At 42.7% G+C, this 21713-nt stretch overlaps 1 protein-coding gene across 3 annotated transcripts in view; it reads right to left on the reverse strand.

Moving 5' to 3' along the window:
* Positions 1-21713, reverse strand: part of agbl1 (AGBL carboxypeptidase 1) — a 248374-nt gene that overhangs the window by 144401 nt on the left and 82260 nt on the right. For all 3 annotated transcript variants that reach the window (XR_011889055.1, XM_072278140.1, XM_072278141.1), the window contains exons 17-18: positions 21558-21708; positions 4819-4999 (exon numbers count right to left, since the gene is read on the reverse strand). Coding sequence is in view for 2 of the 3 variants with exons in the window: in XM_072278140.1 (XP_072134241.1) it covers positions 4819-4999; positions 21558-21708 (332 nt within the window). In the remaining variant the exon portion in view is untranslated. The remainder of the gene's footprint in view (positions 1-4818; positions 5000-21557; positions 21709-21713) is intronic.

The raw sequence follows: 21713 nt of genomic DNA on the forward strand, positions 1-21713 counted from the left end.
TACAATAGTTTGTGTCTGGATGACTTACACACGTCAATGTCTAAAAACCATGTTTAAACAAGCCTATTGATTCCACTACAAATAGCAAACGCTCATTTTGGCTCTAAAAGTCTTTACAAGCAAAACCTCAAAAATTCAGTATTTTTATTTAATGGTTTTAATTAAATATATTACTAGTGCTCCTTTTTACTCCAGTGTTTAAGGCTTCAAGATGTTTGTAACATCCACACAGGATTACTTTACTTGTTCCTGAAGTAAAGTGTAAGCTTCACAAGTTGTTCATGCAGACATGCATGCATGTAAGAGAGACATATCTGACACATACAGAAAGGCTACAACCTCTGTTTACTAACAATTGTCACGACCTTTGATTTCCCCAATGGCACTTCAAGAATACCATTCTACATGAAGACAACTTCCTCAATGCTTATTTCTATGTCCCATGGCCACAGAGTTTACCTAGAGATGCTAAATATCCAATACCCAAGTTAAATTACCAGAGCAAGCTAAAAGCCCTATGCAATAGGGCAACCTGATTGAGGAAAATATATCAATAATATTGAAAGAGTGCAGAGAAAATTTACAAGGATGTTGCCAGAACTTGAGGACATGAGTTACTGGGAAAGATTGAATAGTTCAGGACTTTATTCACTGGAGCGCAGGGGAATCAGGGGAGAAGTGGAGATCTTATTGATGTATACAAAATTATGAGGGGAGTAGGGAGAATTCTTGCAGACATTTTCCCCCTCAGGTTCGGTGAGACGAGAACAAGCAGTCTCAGATTCAGTGTGAAAGGTGAAATATTTAAGAGAAGTCTGAGCGGAATTTTTGATTCAGACGATGGTGTAGGTATGGAATGAGTTGCCAGTGGAAGTGGTAGGTATGAGTTCAATTGTAACTTTTAAGAGAAGTTTGGATAGGTGCATGGATGGAAGAAGTATCCTGAGTTGTATCAGTGTGCATATAGATGGGACTAGGCAGAAGATCAGGCCAGCACAGACTGGATGAACTACAGAGCCTGTTTCGGTACACGAGAGGTTGTTCCTGCCTGTGGCCATCGAACTTTGCCACTCCTCCCATAGAGGGTCAGACACCCTGAGCCAATAGGCTGGTCCTGGACTTATTTCCATCTGGCATAGTTTGCATATTGTTGTTTGATTGTTTGTGGTTTTTGTTTTGCTATATTTATGCTCTATTCTTGGTTGGTGCGGCTGTAATGAAACCCAATTTCCTTCGGGATCAATAAAGTATATCTATCTATCTATCTATAGTGCTCTATAACTAAAAAAAAGCAAATGAGCCGAGCCAATATCACAGATAAACGTCGAAGCAGATAGAGAATGCTTGGCTATCTGGAATTAGTAGAGGAGGCAACAATAGGGGACCTCGGAGAATACCAAGAAAGAATGACAAAGTTTGTATTTCAAGCCTGGTACCATGAAAGGATGACATACAGTGAAGAAGTTAGTTGGGATAAGAGGCGATGACAGCACAGAACACTTCAGGGCTGGGTGAGAAGGAGATAAGACAAGTTCTAAAATTGGTTGAAAACTTGGAAAGATGTGTTGAACTGAGGTCTCAAGCAGCTGAAGTTAATGTAGCATGGCAGAGAATTGGTGAGAGATTTTTTAAAAATGCATCCTAATTTATGGAGGAAATTGTGTGAAATTATTCACAAGGAGAGACAAGGAACAGAGGATATGTAAGGATAAAGTCCATGGGAGATGAAACCATTACAACAATCAGGGTTGAGCTGGCAACGGAATTGTGGAGGTTAGGATGTGCACAAAGGAATTGAGAGAGTCATTGCAAACGAAGGAACTATTGCAATGTATTTGGCAAACTCTAACTTTCGGGATTCTCTCCCAAAAGAAATCCCCTTGAATCGTAAGGAAATAGTTTCAAAACTTTGTGGAACAATTCACATTAAAATGCAGTTGAAGGACAAGGACATTGTGGCTGTTACTAAGTCTGAGCTGGAAGAAACACATGAACCTCATCAACTGTTTTCACATCACTCAGATCAATGAATCTTGAGGAGACCAATAATTCTATGCTCAAGTGCAATAATTCTCTGCAATAAACCAATGCTAAAAGCTAATTCTTTGAACTACTTCCTTCCGAAATAGACTCCTCAGCAAACTAAAGGGCCTCCTGCGATGTAACAAATCCATGATTCAATACCTCTGTCACATTTCATCATTCGCTGAATGATTTACAGATTCATCTGAAATCCATTTTCACAAATGAAGGGTAATATGCCAGTCAACCTTCCTGCTGAACTGGGTCATATACTCTATACTACTTTACAGGAGGCTTGTAGGTTCAGAGTGTTGAAACAGTCGGTAGTGTGTGAGAAGCTAGTCAGAGCAGGATCGTATAACCTCTCCCTCAGATATCCAGCATGACCACGTTCAAGCCTTCTCAAGACCAATGCCACAGTGAATCTTGCTAAAATTCTATAGCATTTCTCTCGTATTTTCTTTATTACTTCATCCTGTTAAATATTTGTTTGTTCATCAGATTAATTATCCTTCATGAATATTTTCCTTTTCACAAATATTGTTCAGCTCAGTACAACTTGATAGTGACTTCTCGTCCTCTCCAGAAGTTCATGTGCCAGAGCTGAATGAAAACCTGTGGATGTGCTGTTAACCAGATGAAGCCCAGTATTGTAAGTCAAAGTCATAATTAATGATGCATGCTGTCCTGCACTTTCCCCAGTCCCTATAGTTGTTCATTCTCAAATTTGATTGGCTGTATCATATGAACCGAGCTCGGCAATTTCTGCTCTAGTATTGAGTTAATCAGTTACTCGGTTATTATCTGCTTTAATGTTGAAAGGAATGAAGCTGTTATGATCATTGATATTGTGTCTGGGTAGACTCCAACCTGACAGCACGAACATCGATTTCACTAACTTCTGGGAATTTCTCCAACCCTCCTCCTGCTCCCTTTTCCCATTCCCCATTCTGGCTCCCCTCTCACCCCTTCTCTTCTCCTCACCTGCCCATCACCTCTCTCTGGTGCCCCTCCTCCTTTCCTTTCTCCCATGGTCCACTATCCTTTCCTATCAGATTCCTTCTTCTTCAGCCTTTTACCTTTTCCACCTATCATCTCACTGCTTCTCACTTAGAAACACAATACAGGCCCTTCCGCTCACAATGCTGTGCCGAACATGTCCTTACTTTAGAAATTACCTAGGGTTACCCATAGCCTATTTTTCTAAGCTCCATGTACCTATCCAGGAGACTTTCAAAAGACACTATGGTATCCGCCTCCACCACCGTCGCCGGCAGCCCATTCCACACACTCACCACTCTCTGCATAAAAAACTTTCCTCTGTCATCTCTTCTGTACCTACTTCCAAGCACCTTAAAACTGTGCCCTCACGTGCTTGCCATTTCAGCTCTGGGAAAAAGCCACTGACTATCCACACGATCAATGCCTCTCATCAGCTTATAAACCTTAGACGATCCTTAGATTATCCACTTTCATGTATCCCTCCTCCATATTCCATCTCACCTGGTTTCACCCCTCTCTAAGCAACACACACAGGAACTCTACAGGCCAGGCAGCATCTATGAAAAAGGATACAGTCGGCACTTTGGCCTGAGAGCCTTCAGCAGGATTGGAGAAAAAAGATGTTTTCTCCAGTCCTGCTGAAGGGTCTCGGCCTGAAGCGTTGACAACGTGGAAGAATTGTGAGGTCAAAAGTCCATCTTATCATGGCACCATGGTAACGTAGCGGTTAGCTCAATGCTCTAACAACCCGAGGTGTTCCAGAGTTCAATGTTTAATACCGAAGCATTTTGTATGTTCTCCCTGTGACCGTGTGGGTTTCCTCCAGGGTGCTCCAGCTTCCTCCCACAGTCTAAAGACGTACCAATTACCAAGTTAGTTGGTCGTTGTCAATTGTCCTGTGATTGCACTAATGTTAGATAGGTGGTTTGACGGATGGTGTGGCCTGTTGGGCTGGAAGGACTGTATCTGCACTGCATCTCTGAATAAAACTACAAAATACAAGCATCTATAGCATCAGGTTAGAAGCTGCTCTTGACTCTGGGGTGACAATGAGCCAGTTTCCCTTAGAACGTAATGACAGTTCCACATTGAAGTGGAAACTATACATGAATGCGAAATTTGGATAGATGTCAGTAGGTACTGCTAAAAACTTAGTTGATTTCTAAGTTGCAAAGACCCTACGTAATGTAAGTCTGCCAGGTGTTGTGAGAACATAGCAGAGTGAATGTTTTAGTGGTGCCCGTTGTATCCCTGCAGGACTACAGGGGATTACAATGCTTTAATGAAGCATTTGTGAACACTGAGCTTGAGTTACAAGGGCGAAGAGTCTGTACTTCTTAAATGATAAAAAAGTTGGACAGAAGCTTCTTCTCATTAATGACCTGCAGGAGTAGGCCATTCAGCCCGTCAAAAGCCTGCTCCATCGTTCAAAGGGATCATGGCTGATCTGGTCAGGCCACTTTCCCACCTGATCCCCATGACCCTCTATCACCCCGTCATCCAAAGATCTACGGCAGCCTTGAATTATCCAATGACTCAGCATCCACAGCTTTCTGGGATAGAGAATTTCCAAAGTTTCACAAAGAAATTCCTCCCCAATCCAGTCTTAGCTTTATAGCATCATATCTTGAGACAATCACGCCATACGTCTAGACTTCATACGTTTCAGCTTCCATCCTGTCAATCCCTCTTAGAAACTCATTGGTGTGACATTGCTTCTTAACTTTATACGTTGTACAGACTATAGAGAGCACAAAGACATTCAAAACAGCCTTCTCCATTTGCTCTACTCACCAGCCATTGATAACACCATCTGGGTTCAGCATAGGAATGATTTTGAAGATGTAGGTATCTCGTAGGCAGCAGGCAATGGGGTTGTTGCTTATGAGAAATTCCAGGGTCCCTTTCATCACCCAGCTCGCATTGCTCTCCCCGGGATGGACCCGAGCTGTCAGGACTACGTACTGGCGATTCCCTGCAGGTATACCACAGCACAGCTGGTCAGCATTCCTTCCAACCTCTGTCAGTTTATTATTTCACATGGCATCCCAGACTGCATGGAAACAGGCCCAACTCATCCATGCAGACCAAACCAAAAAACATTTATAGCTAAATTATCACATTTTATACAATATATACATGAAAAAACTTTATAGTTATGATTAAGGACACAGGCAAACATATCAGCTTTGCCTCTTGGGATGATGCAATTTGGAATTTCAATAACATTTAGGCATAAACTTAATGTTACAAGTCAGTCAAAAATCAATAGAAATGAGAGTTGAATTTTTTTTCCCTAATATCGATATCTGGCTGCTAGATCAGAGCCCAACCCAGTAACTATATAAAAAAATTAACAAAGTTCAAGTTTTAAAATATGTTACAATATATGTTGTCATATACTACCCTAGGATTCATTTTCTTGCAGGCATTCACAGTAGAATAAAGAAACACAATAGAATCAGTGAAAAACTACACACAAAGACTGACAACATCCCATGTGCAAAAGGAAACAAGCAGTGCAAATATAGGAAAACAAATAATAATAATAAACAAATATGTCATAAATAGTATTGAGAACTTGAGTTGTAGAGTCCTTGAAAGCAAGTCTATAGGTGATGGAACATATGTAAGTGAAATTTTCCACACTGGTTCAGGAGCCTGATGGTTGAGGGTTAATAAGTGTGCCTGTACCTGGTGGTGCGGGACCTAAGGCTCCTGTACCTCCTTTTCAATGGCAGCAGCGAGAAGAGAGCATGGTAGAATTCTTCATGATGCTTTTTTCTGGAAGTCCTTCTTGTAAAGCTTAAGTCTCAAGACTTTGTCTGGGAATGTTTGCTATTGGCTAGTATGCAGAAGTGCAATTGCTCATGCCTATAAGTAAAACAATGGTATAGACTTTCCCCAAAAATGTTACACCCCGTTCAAAAAGCAGAGCAGCAGAAAATCTTATAAGACCATCCTACCCCAAACTAAAGGCTGGAGAACAGGAGTATCTCAGGGATTCCATAAACAGCAACAGAATTAATTTCACTTTCAATAACATGGATTAATAAATGACAGCCAACAGAGACAGTAAAGACAAATTATGTCTGACAGATTTGATTTAATGCTTCTACGAAACAGAGAGAGAAAATCGATGCAGCCAGTGATGTTGTGCATATGAACTTTCAAATTACGTTTGATAAAAAGCCACATAATAGACTTTTAGCAAAATTGCAGTCTCTAATATTAAAGGAGCAATGAGAACGTGATACTGAAATGAAATCGAACACGATGAAGAAAGTAGATAATAGTGGTAAATCAGTGCTTTTAGGATATAGGGAAGTATTCAGTGGACTTATCACATTCAATATAAGAGACGTCGATACGTTGGCTCATATTAATGACGTTGATTTGGACATCAAGGGTATAATTTCAATGATTATAAATTTTCACAAGATCTGGGCATTTAATGGACAGAGAATACTAGACAGAGAGGACATGCGCAAAAGATAAGGGATTACAATGGGGATCCTGAAACAAAAGAACTTGAAAAATATGAATGCACGTGTTCATGGCTACCAGGACATTATGAAGGATGCTACAAAATGGAAAAAGGATCCTTAGGTTTGTAATTAAATGCAAACATACAAAAGCAGGGAGGTTAAACCTCAGCAGAGGGCAGCTTTCAATTTTGAGTGACAGCCCTCAGCGTAGATGTCAGGTCTTTCAAAAAAGTATAGGAAAGATTAACTGGAAAAATTAACATGGATGAGCTACCTTTATGGATAGATAGATATTTTATTGATCCCAGAGGAAATTAGCGTCGCAGTAGCATTACAAGAGCACAGATATATAAATATTAGAAGAGAAGTAAGAAAGAATAAAAAGTAAGTTACCTTAAACAGTCTAACAGGTGGGGTCATCACTTCCCCGGCTATAGGTTGACTCACTATAGAACCTAATGGCTAATGGTAGGAATGACCTCATATAGCACTCTGGAGAGCGCAGTTGTCTTGGTCTATTACTAAAAGTGCTCTTCTGTTCAGCCAAGGTGGCAGGCAAAGGGTGTGAAACTTTGTCCAGAATTCCATAGGGTTCTTTGTTCTACCACACCTTCAGTGTGTCCAGTTTGATTCCTATAACAGAGCCAGCCTTTCTAATCAGTTTATTGATGCCATTGCCCCAGTATACCACTGTATAGAAGATTGAAAAAGCAACAACAGACTGGTAGAATATGTGAAGGAGAGGCCTGCATACTCCAAAGGACCTCAGTCACCTTAGGAAGTAGAGGTGACTCTGGCCCTTCTTGTACGCAGCCTCTTTATGCGAGAAGCAAGAGAAGTCTGTAACCAAACCTGCAGCAAGAATGCATTACAAAAGGCAGGCAGATGTATTACAAAGCCAATTTTGTGGCCATCACACAAAAAAAAAACTCAACTTAACTTGAAATCCTAACATGAGGTCTGTTCGTTAGGAAGTCCAACACCAAGTTGCATAGTGTTGCATTTAGACTGAGGAGAAGGAGTTTGTTCACCAAGGTCTGTGGGGCAATAGTATTGAATGCCAAGCTGAAATCCAGAAACAGCAGTCTGGGAAAAGTGCAAATATGAAAACAAATAATAATAATGATAAATAAATAATATTGTGAACATGAGTCTTTGGAAGTTAGTCCATAGGTTCAAGAGCCTGACTGTTTGCAGGGTAATAACGCTTTCTGAACCTGAGCCTGGGATCTTAGGCTTCCCAACAGCGGCAGTGAGAAGAGAGCGCGGCCTGGATGTTGGGAGTCCTCAATCATAGATGGTGCTTTCTTGTGGCAGTGCTCCTTGTAGATGTGCTCAATGGTGGGGAGGACTTATCCTGTGATGGACTGGGCTGCATCCACTCCTCTTTGTAAGTTTTCCAATCTTGGGCATTGGTGTTTCCACTCCAGGCCAAGAAGCAACCAGTCAGGACACTCTCCACTGTGCACCTATCGAAGTTGGTTAGAATATTAGATCATATTGCGAATCTGAGTAAACTTCTGCAGTGGCTCAATGGTAGTTAGATATAACAATGAATCATGGCCCTGCTGGCAACACACAGATCCCAAAACGTGAATTAAAAATAAAGCAAACTCAAAGTAGGTTGCAGCAGAGTAGCCTCTAATGGAATTTGATTTTTGCAACAAGTTAATATTAGATGGAATACACCACATGAAATGTTAGTGGAAGAACATTCAACTGTATCTATCAACGATAATTGAATGAAAATCAAGGTGAGTCAATTACAATGAGTGAGACAAATCTCAGAGCTTCCAAGGAGCCCGAACATTAACAATGAATGTCCTTTTTCTACATTTAAGATTCTGTGATTCAATACCTTTGCTGCCTCATAATTTTCTACATTCTTGGAGCACGTTTAACATCCTCAAGGCTTTGCAGAGCACTTGGTAATAACTGAATTAATGTTGAACTGGTTTACTACTTTGCATGGGCAAGTTACAGGATCAGAGAGGAATACAAGATCACAGAATCACAGAATCACAGGAACAGGCCTTATGGCCCATCTAGTCTGTGACAAACTGTTATTCTGTCTAGTTCCATTAACTCACGCCTGGACTGTAGCCCTCCACACCTCTCTCGTCCACCTACGTAACTAAATGCAAAAGTCTCTAAAATGTTGCAATCAAATCCACATGCACCATTTCTGCTGGGAGCTCAGTCCACATTCTCACCAAGACTGAAGAAATTACCCCTTTGGTTCCCCTCAAATCAGGGGTTGTTCAATTGTTTTATGCCATGGACTAACACCATTAAGCAAGGGTTCCATGGATCTCAGGTTGGAAACCCCTGCCTTAAATATTTTACCTTTCACCCTTAACCTAAGACCTCTAGTTCTGGTCTCACCCAACCTCAGTGGAAAAGCCTGCTTGCATTTACCCTATCTGTATCCCTCATTGTTTTGTATACTTACTTACTGCCCGTTATGCCTGCAGGTTCTTGGGGCAGCAATGAAAGTCCTCTATCACAGATGCAGGTTTATTCATTGCTGTTTCCGTAACAATTTTGTTTAACCAGTTGGGATCGTTAGCCCTGAGCTGTAAGTTATAATCTTGTATTCCTCTACCAATATGCCCTCGCTCTCCTAAACTCCAGGGAATGAAGTTCTAACCTATTCAACCTTTTCCAATAATTCAGGTCCTCAAGTCCTGGCAACATCCCTATACTTTTTCAATCTTATTGATATCTTCCCTGTAGGTAGGTGACCGGAACAGCACACAATACTCCTAATTTGACCTCACCAACATCTTATACAGCTTCAGCATAACACCCCAGCTCCTGTACTCAATACTATGATATTTTCATTTATAAAAAGCGAGAGTCCATTCCCACAGCATGGGTTCTACAGCAAATAAGGATAGATAGATTTATGATCAATTGGGGATGTGAACTTATGGCAAACAGGAAGGAAAGGAGAGCTGAGGCCAAAGACAGAAAAATTATAACCTTAGTAATTGGTAGAAATATGAACAAAGAAAAGTGGAAGTACTGTGCAAGACAAGCAGAAGCTTGTGTTAGTGTTTGTATTTACTTGCAACCTTGAAGAAGGCCAAATGGCCCATCATGATTTTGCTGGAAAGCCTGAGTTTTTGCTTCAGCTCAATGACTTTTTATTCACATTGAGAAAGGTTATAAGCCAAACATGTCCTAAATTAATTATTTATTTAGAGATAGACTACAGAACAGGCCCTTCTCACCCATCAAGCCATACCACCTAGCAACCCACCTATTTAACACTAGCTGACTTCACATGCTAGGGCAGGCATGTCCCTATCTCACCGGGGTATGAGGTCCACCGGCTACCCTCACCTGGTTTAGCCCACCTGTTGGAGCGGTGTACCGGGGTGTGGCCGTTGTTGCGGGAAAACGGCGACTTGGAGCCACAGATGAAGGATGAGTGTCCGCTGGGGACCAGAGGTGAGTGAGCTCAAAAAGCCACTTCACCAGAGGTGCTACTCCTCCCTGGACACCCCATACATGGCAGCGTACACTGGATGAATTCCTCTGTTGATAAATATTAGGCACGTGGCCAAGTGGTTAAGGCGTTCGTCTAGTGACTTAAAGGTTGCCAGTTCAAACCTTGGCTGAGGCAGCGTGTTGTATCCTTGAGCAAGGCACTTAACCACACATTGCTCTGCAACGACACCAGTGCCAAGCTATATGGGTCCTAATGCCCTTCCCTTGCACAACATTGGTGTCGTGGAGAGGGGAGACTTGCAGCATGGGCAACTGCTGGTCTTCCATACAACCTTGCCCAGGCCTGCAGCCTGGAAACTTTCCAAGGCGCAAATCGGTGGTCTCATGAGACTAACGGATGCCTATGCAATCACAGGATAATTTACAATGACCAATTAACCTAACTGGTACATCTTTAGGCTGTGCGAGGAAACTGGAGCACTTGGAGGAAACTCACACGGTCATAGGGAGAACGTACAAACTCCTGACAGAGGACAACAGAATTGAAGTACTAACTCCAACACCCCAAGCTGTAATCACATCATGCTAACTGCTACGTTACCGTGGCAGTTAATAAGGGAACAGAGGGGCAAGGCTCTCTCATCACCGTCATGTGTGTCACTTAACCCCTCTTGGTCTGTATTCTTAGGACGGCAAGGTGGAGATACGTCTCTACCAAAGGAAGAGTAAGGACACTGCAGGTCACCCCCTTGGGTAAGGTGTAGCACCTGCTCAGTGCCTCCCCACACCCCCGATCAGGGTAACGTGAGGCCGTGGGAGAGGGTGGTGGATGGTCATATGAGCAGCTGGTGCACATCACAAGTCCTGGTTATGTGACCACTGACTTGTGATTGTCAGGCAGACAATCTCTGAAGAGTATTGATAGTGGCTGGGGTCACCCATCTTGTAAAGACACTGCCCAGGAGGCAGCAATGGTGCTAGAAAATTTGCCAAGAACATTCGTGGACATGGAAAGATCATGATTACCCATATCATACACCATGGCACATAAGTAATGGACAAATCTTTCTTCTATTACAGATATTTCTCTTGTTATCTTCTCACCTCTACAATATAAAGTATTTGTTTGCGAATTTTTCCTACTTGTGATGAAAGCTTATCAACATGAACTATCTTTTTATTGCTCTCCACCCTGACCTGCTGAGCATTTCCATCATTGGAGAAACCACATGCCTACCCCTGCTCCTAGCACTTAACATCTAAAATCAAAGCACTATAGTTAATATTGTATTGATCTCCAGCAGTGCCATACTAGATCTATACTGGTCTTACAAGAGTGACACCAAGTTCAAGTTCAAATTTAAATGTCACTCAACCATACATGAATGCCCATGAATAGAGCCAAATGAAACACTCCAGGGCCAAAGTGCAAAACACAGCACCGACAGCACAAGGCACATTTTTATAGGCATCCGTTAGTCTCTTGAGACCATGGATTTGCACCTTGGAAGGTTTCCAGGGCGCAAGCCTGGGCAAAGTTGTGTGAAAGACCAGCAGTTGACCATGCTGCAATTCTCCCCCCTCCACGCCGCCGATGTTGTCCAAGGGAAGGGCACTAGGACCCATACAGCTTGGCACCGGTGTCGTCGCAGAGCAATGTGTGGCTAAGTGCACAGCACGCAGCCTCAGCTGAGGCTCGAACTAGCGACCCTCAGATCACTAGACCGACGCCTTAACCACTTGGCCACGCGCCCACACGAGGCACATTTAGCGCATATAAGATATCCGTATAATACAGTCACACAAAAAAATAGATCAAAGCAGAGTCCATGAACATTGTCGCAGTCTGCAGTCAAACACAATACAGCTTGTCTTCTGTGAGCGAACACTAGGTGGCAGCGCCGACGCCAGCATGGATGCAGCACCACACTGCCTTTGGTGGTCAACACCGACTCCAACGCCTCTCTCCGCAGCATCTGTGAACAGGCGATTATGTCCACAGTGGACACAAAGCATTAGAACCAGAAATGAGGGATCAACAGGTACTGAAGATCACTGCACTGTTCAGTTTTTCTGTACTAATTGTAAAGCTCTTCTTTACCCTATTGATTAATTTGTGCCATTTTTCAAACTCTTGACTTATACGCATTACATTCCGAATGACAGCAGCTGGTTTAGTCAACGCAGATCTCAAGAGCTGAGTGAAAATCGATTTTCTGCAAGTACAAGCCTAATGAATGGCTGATGTGGATATAATTGTTTAAATATCTGTGTGTTTGAGGGGTGTAGTGGCATTGGCAAACAGACCCATTGATGGTGTCTGGTGACTGTAAAAACGAAGGAATTCAAGCAGAAAAGTGTGAGAGAGATTGAAGCAGCTGGTATCTGATGCTGTACTTCACATTATCTTCTGTCAGTATATCAATTTCCCGAATAAAGCAGAATGTAGATTGGATTTGACAGGAAAGTCAAGTATAAATGTACAGTCATTTGATACAAACCTGAGGCAGAACCTAATACATAATCTAGTCATGTTAGTCCAATTTATTGGGGTTCTTTGAAGTAGTAACATGCGCTGTGGATAAAGAGGAAACAGGTGAATGCTCCAAACTGAGCTTTCCAGAAGGCACTTGATAAGTTGCTACAAAAGGCATTTGCAGAAAATAAATGCCTGTCGTGCAGGGGGCAACATTTTGATGTGGATAGAAGCCCAAATGTACTTTGCCAACCAGAAAAAGGGGTCAAAGTCAAAGTAAAATTTATCGTCAATGTGTGCACATATTACTGTGGATGTGGAGGGGATGTTTCCTATAGTGGAGGAGTCTAGGACCAGAGGGCACCAGAATAGAAAGACGTCCCTTTAGAACTGAGATAAGGAGGAATTTCTTTCACCAGAGGGTGAATCTTTGGAATTCATTGCCACAGGTGTCTGTGGAGGCCAAGTCATTGGGTATATTTAAAGCTGAGTTTGAAAGGTGCCTGCAGACAGCTGGTGGTGTAATGGCATCTGCACTGGGCTCCGAGGTAAGTGGTCTTGCGTTCAAATACAGCTGGCTCCTTGCATGCTTTCCATCACTTTGCGTCGTAAAAAAACAAACACTAAAGAAATGGCAAGATTGCCGCCCAGTGAGGCATGAGAGGATATTAATATTATTGATAGGTTCCTGATTAGTATGGGTCAAAGAAAAGGCGGGAGAATGAGGTTGAGGAAGATAATGATCAGTCATGATGGAATGGTGGAACAGATTTGATGGACCAAATGGCTTAATTCTGCTCCTCTGTCTAATGATAAAAATGTTTTAAATACTAAATATTTATTTCCTTGCAAGCATTTACAGGAAAATACAGAAATACCATAGAATTTATGAAAATATTCTTAAAGTGAAATTATAGGCAGTAAATTGCAGCAATAACAGTTTGGAAGATGTATATCTTGTAGTTTTGTGAACTGCCCACAAAATATTACTGTGTATCACCAGAGCCATCTTTGCTCCACTGGGATCGGTACTGGTGTCTCAACTTCTACAGTTTTTCTAAGTGACTCGAATGGAGGATGGGGTTGTTAAATTTGCAAATTTAGGAATGGAAACAAGTGGTGAAGACCACTTAAGGAGGCTTATAAAGATTTATGGATGAGTTAAATATCTGGTCTAAGATCTAGCAACTGTGGGATGCTGGTGGTGAGAGATTGTAGAGCTTTGAGAAACAGAGGGATCTGAGCGTACTGGTACATAAAAGGATAACATTCAGATGTAACAAGTAAACAGTAAAGCTCATTTCCAGGGAATTGAATACAAAAGTATCGAGGTTAAACTTCAGTTACATAGGGCACTGGTGAAATCACATTGGGTGGACTATATTAGTACCCTGATTAACAGAAGAATGTCAAGCATCGGAAGAACTCAAAGAAGAGTGACTAAGCTAATACCTAGAATGGGCACGTTGTCTTGTAGGGATACTTTACCGAGGTTTCTGTTGTATTCACTAAAGTTTAGAGGAATGGAGGCAAATTGATGAAAATACTCAATGACTCAGGAACAACTTCTTCTCCTCTGCCATCCAATTTCTGAATGGACACTGAATCCATGAACACTACCTTGTATATGTGTGTGTGTATATATATATATATATATATATATACACACACACAGACACAGATAAACACACATACATACACACACACACTCTAATTCTTTTTTATTCTCTATTATGTATTTCATTGTACTGCTGCTGCAAAATCAAAAACTTTCATGAATTATGCTAATGATATTAAACCTGTTTCTGATCTGACATACAAGATTGAAAGGGATTTTGACAGAATATATGGATATGGATACATTATCCCTCTTGAAGGGGAATCTGAAAGAATGATCACTATTTAAAAATAAGGGTTGCCCATTAAAGACAAAAAAAAAGCAAAAATGAAATCCCTCAGAAGGTTATGATTGTGCGGGGTGGCAGTAGAAATGCAGAGTTGAGGGTGCAGGACCATATTGAATTGTAGTACCAGCTCAAAGGGCTGAGTGGCCTGTTCCTGCTCTGATCCATGAATTTGCAGCTCCCGTCACTGGACAAATAACATCAGTCTCAGAGTTTAGAGAAGGTCAAAATCAGTCATTGTTAAGAAGGTCACAAGTTCTGTGAAATGTATTCCAGCTAATTTCCATGGTATTACCTGTGGTCATTTGACATTCACGATAGGCCATTTAGGTATTTTAGTACCAAGAATAACCAAGTAAAAAGAGGAGAATAAATTTTAATTTTCATTTGAATTTATCATCTCTCAGAGGCATGAATGAAATATATATTTCAGGTCATGCATCAAGTAACAGCATTAAGAGGTAAAATCCACAAGGCGGATTCACTGAAAAATTCTTTTCCACTGCTCACTATTGTGCATCAACATTCCCTCAAAATCTTAACTACATGCTTCAGCTCTTATATAGGAACAGCATCAACAAATCAGGGCAATATACTTCTATATTAGACTTGTTTCTATCTTGGAACTGATGTGGCTCATTAAACTATTCTGACCTCTACCTAGCTGTAAGCAGCCAACTCAACACTGATTCGGAATCAACCCTGATACGTACAGTACTGCACAAAAGTCTTTTGCACACATATATACACCTAGGATCTCTCAGACTTTCGCACAGTATTGTAGTAATTTAATGTTTCGCACTGTACTAGTCCCGCAAAAAAACAAAAAGCATGACATATGTGAGTGATGATAAACCAGATTCTGATATGGGTCTCGATTGTAGACTGAGAGTGGGAAGGGGGCAGGGAGAGGGGATTCATGGTTGGGAAAAGGGAGAGGAGAGAGGAAGGAGCTGGAAGAAGCAGAGAGACATTCTGTCTCAGACTGGGTGTGTCTGCACCCGCGCCGCACCCCGCCCCAGTACTCCTTCTCAGCAGCATGTCCCACACCCCTCTGGCAGAGCTCCACCCTCACCATTCCCAATATCCTTCGCTCCGCCCATATTTACAGGCTTGCCCTCAGCTCCATGTTGACAAATATAGTACTGTCTAAAAGCTTTCGGCACACTAGCTATATATATGTGCCTAAGACTTGCACAGCACTGTATTTTGAAGCACAGGAAATGTTTCAATGCAGAAACATCTCAGTCAATTCCGTTATAGCAAGATCACAGAAACTGTGATAGGTTATCTTTTTCCTGATCGTAGGAGCCATGCATTTATTTTCTGTCTGTCTGTATTGTATTTTGTGTTTTGCGTTTATTATGGGTAATTTGCCAGGTGGGTTGGGGTGTGGTAGAAGCAAATGAGTCACATATTCTCGCGTTGTTTGTTCAATTTGTTCAGTTTCGTCTAGTTAGAGCCAGATGATATTTTATTGTTGTTCGTTAATTTCTCTATTATGATAACTTCATTAATTTCTCCAGCACTCGATCGCATGGTTGTACAGCTTAGTTACGCGAATTGGAATCCTAAAATCGCTATATCGCTAATTTAGTTTTGTTAGTTCTTTTAAAAATTGCTACAAGATTATTCGTCTTTACTGGTTTCATAATACATGATCCAACATACTATTTTCAATTTTGGATATGCGTCATACAGTGTCAACCCCTGTACTCAGTTATTGAGATGTCAAAACTAAAAACATGTCTGGATTAGGATTTGAATATTTATTCTTCTGACTAAATAATGCTGGCATCTTCTAGGAGTGGTAGTGCGATCACTCGAGTTGAGTGCGATGCTCTCCTAAGGAGTTATTTATTGGTGGGTCCTCAGCTGGCTGGAGGGCCCGTTCCGTAATCCACATATCCTGGTGCAGCGTGAGCAAGAGTAACTGATGGCTGAGTTTAGTGCTTGGGTGTTCAGTTTTCCCTTTCACAGCTGCTGCTTGTTCACTGCAGCACAGCAGAGGTCCTCCAGATGGATCTATTGAGTGCAATATCTTTTCCAGTTTTTAGACATAATGTTGAACTCCTTCAGGCTGATTCTAATTTTATCTTTGAAGTGTTTCCATTGCCCACCAGGGGCTTCTTGACCTTTCTTCAACTGGAGTAAAGGATCTGTTTGCAGCATCTGGATGACTGGCCTATCCATTGGAATATAGCACCCAAAACAGTGATCAATACCAAACCAGTTGAGTTCTGAATTTGGCTCGGCCTGTGAAGGATTGACACTTCAGAAATATTGGAGGTACCAAGATTGTGTGACTTGAAATCCACCCCTTGGTAGGAGAATGAGGCATGACATATAGTTTTACCAATAGGTTGTATTCTGCCTCTGAACTTCATCCCACTGATGAATTTCAATGCAATGCGTGTTTGAGGGTGTTATTTCAACTCTGCCTTGATTTCTGGAGATAAAGTATTATGTAGTTTCAACAAGAGACAGTTATTCTTCGGAGGCTTGCTTCAATGGATTGTAATGTGGTCTCCTTTTTATTTCCTGGGTTTTTCATTGCCAACTCTCAGCCCTTTTCCATTTTCAAGGGGGGTGGGGATGAGTACTCAAGTTTTCTGAGGTAATATTTAAATGGAGACAACAAACACAAGAATATGGAGCAACACACACAAAATGCTGGTGGAACGCAGGAACAAGAATATGGATGTTGCTATCCTGTAGACAACAATTAGGGCAGATTTAGAAATTTGTGCAGTGGTTCACCATGAAAATGCCAGGAAGAGGAAATATAGTGATGGGGGGGTGGGGGGAGGTCAGAACAATGGATTATTTCCACTGATGCATCAAAGGCTCGGCAGAAATGTAATATAACCGTGTGGCTTTTGTCCAATCATCTCCATATTTACCCATTTACAATCACTCTCTCTATAGCCTACACTGCCATGGTGATTCAAGTGTTTAAATGCTTTTTAAGAAGGATAGGTTCTTGATTGGTAAGGGCATCAAAGGTTATGGGTAGAAGGCAGGAGAATGGGGTTGAGAGGGATAGAAAGGCAGAGCAGACTTGATGGGCCAAATGGCCTAACTCTGCTCTTACGTCTTACGGTCTAAGTGCTGCGAGAGTAACTGCCTCACCACTCAGAAAGGCAATGCAGTCCAGAATGTGCCCCCATCAGGTTCCCTCTAAACCTCATTCTCCTCACCTTAAACCTAAGTCCTCTGGCCTTCAACACCTCTGCCCTGGTAGCAACTTCCTTAATACCTACCCTCGTGCAGATGCGTCTGGATTAAGGATCTCAACCAAAATGCTGACAGTCCATTTCCCTCCACAGAAGCAGCCTGCTCCCCCAAGTCCCTTCAGCAGTTTGTTTTTCTTTGGGGGTCTGGTTGATAAGTACTTTAGAGCAATTGAGTGGTAGGGGTGGGTTGAAACCTTGATTTAATGCAGTAGATTAGATCAAATGGGTGACACAATGATTTAACATGCTGCAATTTCACCTCTGAAAGTAGAATCTGATTCCAGAACATTAGATAGTGTATCACCTTAGGATATATTAGAGAATTTAATCAGTAATTAGCTATATACTGAAGATACAAAACTGTGCAAAAGTCTTAGGCACATACGTATAGCTAACAACAGGAATTCTGCAGATGCTGGAAATTCAAGCAACACACATCAAAGCTGCTGGTGAACGCAGCAGGCCAGGCAGCATCTGTAGGAAGAGGTGCAGTCGACGTTTCAGGCCGAGACCCTTCGTCAGGACTAACTGAAGGAAGAGTGAGTAAGGGATTTGAAAGTTGGAGGGGGAGGGGGAGATCCAAAATGATAGGAGAAGACAGGAGGGGGAGGGATGGAGCCAAGAGCTGGACAGGTGATTGGCCAAAGGGGATACGAGAGGATCATGGGATAGGAGGTCCGGGAAGAAAGACAAGGGGGGGGGGGCCCAGAGGATGGGCAAGAGGTATATTCAGAGGGACAGAGGGAGAAAAAGGAGAGTGAGAGAAAGAATGTGTGCATAAAAATAAGTAACAGATGGGGTACGAGGGGGAGGTGGGGCCTAGCGAAAGTTAGAGAAGTCGATGTTCATGCCATCAGGTTGGAGGCTACCCAGACGGAATATAAGGTGTTGTTCCTCCAACCTGAGTGTGGCTTCATCTTTACAGTAGAGGAGGCCGTGGATAGACATGTCAGAAAGTGTTACACATGCCCTTACACTTCCTCCCTTACCACCTTTCAGGGCCCCAAACAGTCCTTCCAGGTGAGGCAACACTTCACCTGTGAGTCGACTGGGGTGATATACTGCGTCCGGTACTCCCGATGTGGCCTTTTATATATTGGCCAGACACGACGCAGACTGGGAGCCCGCTTTGCTGAACATCTACGCTCTGTCCGCCAGAGAAAGCAGAATCTCCCAGTGGCCACACATTTTAATTCCACATCCCATTCCCATTCTGACATGTCTATCCACGGCCTCCTCTACTGTAAAGATGAAGCCACACTCAGGTTGGAGGAACAACACCTTATATTCCGTCTGGGTAGCCTCCAACCTGATGGCATGAACATCGACTTCTCTAACTTCCGCTAGGCCCCACCTCCCCCTCGTACCCCATCTGTTACTTATTTTTATGCACACATTCTTTCTCTCACTCTCCTTTTTCTCCCTCTGTCCCTCTGAATATCCCTCTTGCCCATCCTCTGGGTCCCCCCGCCCCTGTCTTTCTCCCCGGACCTCCTGTCCCATGATCCTCTCGTATCCCTTTTGCCAATCACCTGTCCAGCTCTTGGCTCCATCCCTCCCCCTCCTGTCTTCTCCTATCATTTTGGATCTCCCCCTCCCCCTCCAACTTTCAAATCCCTTACTCACTCTTCCTTCAGTTAGTCCTGACGAAGGGTCTCGGCCTGAAACGTCAACTGCACCTCTTCCTAGAGATGCTGCCTGGCCTGCTGCGTTCACCAGCAACTTTGATGTGTGTTACGTATAGCTAAGATGTTTAGGACTTTTGCACAGTGCTGTATTTGTCAACATGAGCGGAGAGCGAGCTTGTAAATGTGGCAGGAATAGTGAGGGTAGAGCAGGAGGGGTTTGGAACAGGTGGCAGAGAAGGAGTACTAGGGGGCGGAGAATGGCATGGGTGCAGAATCACTTAGTCCTGAGACACCAGGCAAGGTCATTTGATTCCAAACAATTGGGTTATTGATCATCACGGAATATCCCTCTGGTTCTTACCATTCCCTCCTCTCTCCCTTCCCCTTTTCCCCCCAGTTGTGCTTCCCCTCTCACTGCCTTCGTCCCACTCTCAGTCTTTTGCACAGTATTGTGCATAACTGGATAGAAAATGCTCTGGGAAAAAGATGCTAAGTAAGCTGTATACCTACAGTCTTTCTCATTTCTTTCACTCCTGGTGCATTAAGGAAATTGCACTGAGTAATGCAAAGGCAGTAAGAGCTGTACAGTCAATGGTCACTTTATTAGGTACACTGGTACACCTGCTCATTAATGTAAATATCTAATCAGCCAATCACGTGGCAGCAACTCAATGCATAAAAGCATGCAGACACGGTCAAGAGGTTCAGCTGTTGTTCAGACCAAACACCAGAATGGGGAAGAAATCTGATCTAAGTAACTTTGACTGTGGAATGACTTTTGGTGCCAGACGGGGTGATTTGAGTGTCTCGGAAACTGCTGCTCTCCTGGGATTTTCACACTTAAGTCTCTAGAGTTTACAGAGAACGGTGAGTGAAACAAAATAAAACATCCAGTGAGTGGCAGTTCTGTGGGCAATAAATGGTGTTAATGAGGGAGGTCAAAGGAGAATGGCCAAGCTGGTTCAAGCTAACAGGAAGGTGACAGTAACTCATTTAATCACACGTTACAAAAGTGATGTGCAGAAGAGCATCTCTGAATGCACATCATCTTGAACCTTGAAGTGGATGGGTACAGCAGCAGTACGCCAGGAACATACACTCAGTGACCACTTTATGAGGTACAGGAAATAGCTTAATAAAATGGCCAATGAAGGTATATCATACACAGCCGGGTGCAATGAATTTCTTTGTTCACACGAAACTGACAGAGTAAACTGACACACTAACAATATATATAAAATAATGAATGCAAAACAGCAAATATTGCGCTAAAATTGAAGTGAAAATCTGAAGAATTGCAAGCAAAAATGCTGAAATGACGATAGAGAGATAACAGAGAGGAACAGTCCAAGAACATGGCAACACCAGCAGGAAGGGAATATGACCAGATTGATTCCTGGGATGGCAGGACTTTCATATGATGAAAGACTGGATCAACTAGGTTGGAATTTAGAAGATTGAGGGGGGATCTTATTGAAACGTATAAAATCCTAAAGGGATTGGACAGGCTAGATGCAGGAAGATTGTTCCCGATGTTGGGGAAGTCCAGAACGAGGGGTCACAGTTTAAGGATAAAGGGGAAGCCTTTTAGGACCAAGATTAGGAAAAACTTCTTCACACAGAGAGTGGTGAATCTGTGGAATTCTCTGTCACAGGAAACAGTTGAGGCCAGTTTATTGGCTATATTTAAGAGGGAGTTAGATATGGCCCTTGTGGCTAAAGGGATCAGGGGGTATGGAGGGAAGGCAGGTACGGGGTTCTGAGTTGGATGATCAGCCATGATCATGCTGAATGGCGGTGCAGGTTCGAAGGGCCGAATGGCCTACTGCTGCACCTATTTTCTATGTTGCTATGTTTCTATGAAAGAGCTAATTAGCTCAGGAAAATGATAACAGTGGGGAAGAAGCTGTTCTTAAGTTTAGATGTCTAGGCTTTCAAGTTCCCAGAAGGCAGAACAGAGGAAAGGATTGGGCAGGGTGGCAGACATCTTTGAGTACAGTCTACCCTTCCTGGTGATAGATTGAATGGATGAAAGTGATCAGCCTGCGATAGACAGTGGAGGTTCAGACAGGTTAATCAGAATTACTGGTTGATGGCCAGCAAGGGTACAAATGAGTACCTGATGGTCACAGTGGATGCAGTGGGCCAAAGCCACTCTATGAGTCTAAGTCTCCACGATGGTTTCATCGCCCCCCCATCACCACCATGTGAACTTCATCCCATGAAGACTGAAGGAAATGCCAATCAGAGCAGCGTGCAGCATCCCCATGCCTTGTCTTGATGAGACGCACCAGCATTTCGGGTAGAATACACTGATGAGAAAAACACAAAGGATGTCTACTTACGAAATTCTTCCTGCTGCTCAGGCTGGGTCCCCGGGCTTGCAGTAATGGTGATCACCGGACAGTTGTTGCCTCCTAGTGTGGAGCACAGTATCTGCTGCCTGAAGTAAACCTGATCAGGATTGAGTGACTGCTCAAGAAGGTGCAGGTGAGTCTGAA

The sequence above is a fragment of the Mobula birostris genome, chromosome 14 (genome assembly GCF_030028105.1).
Source record: "Mobula birostris isolate sMobBir1 chromosome 14, sMobBir1.hap1, whole genome shotgun sequence".
NCBI classification, from domain to species: domain Eukaryota; kingdom Metazoa; phylum Chordata; class Chondrichthyes; order Myliobatiformes; family Myliobatidae; genus Mobula; species Mobula birostris.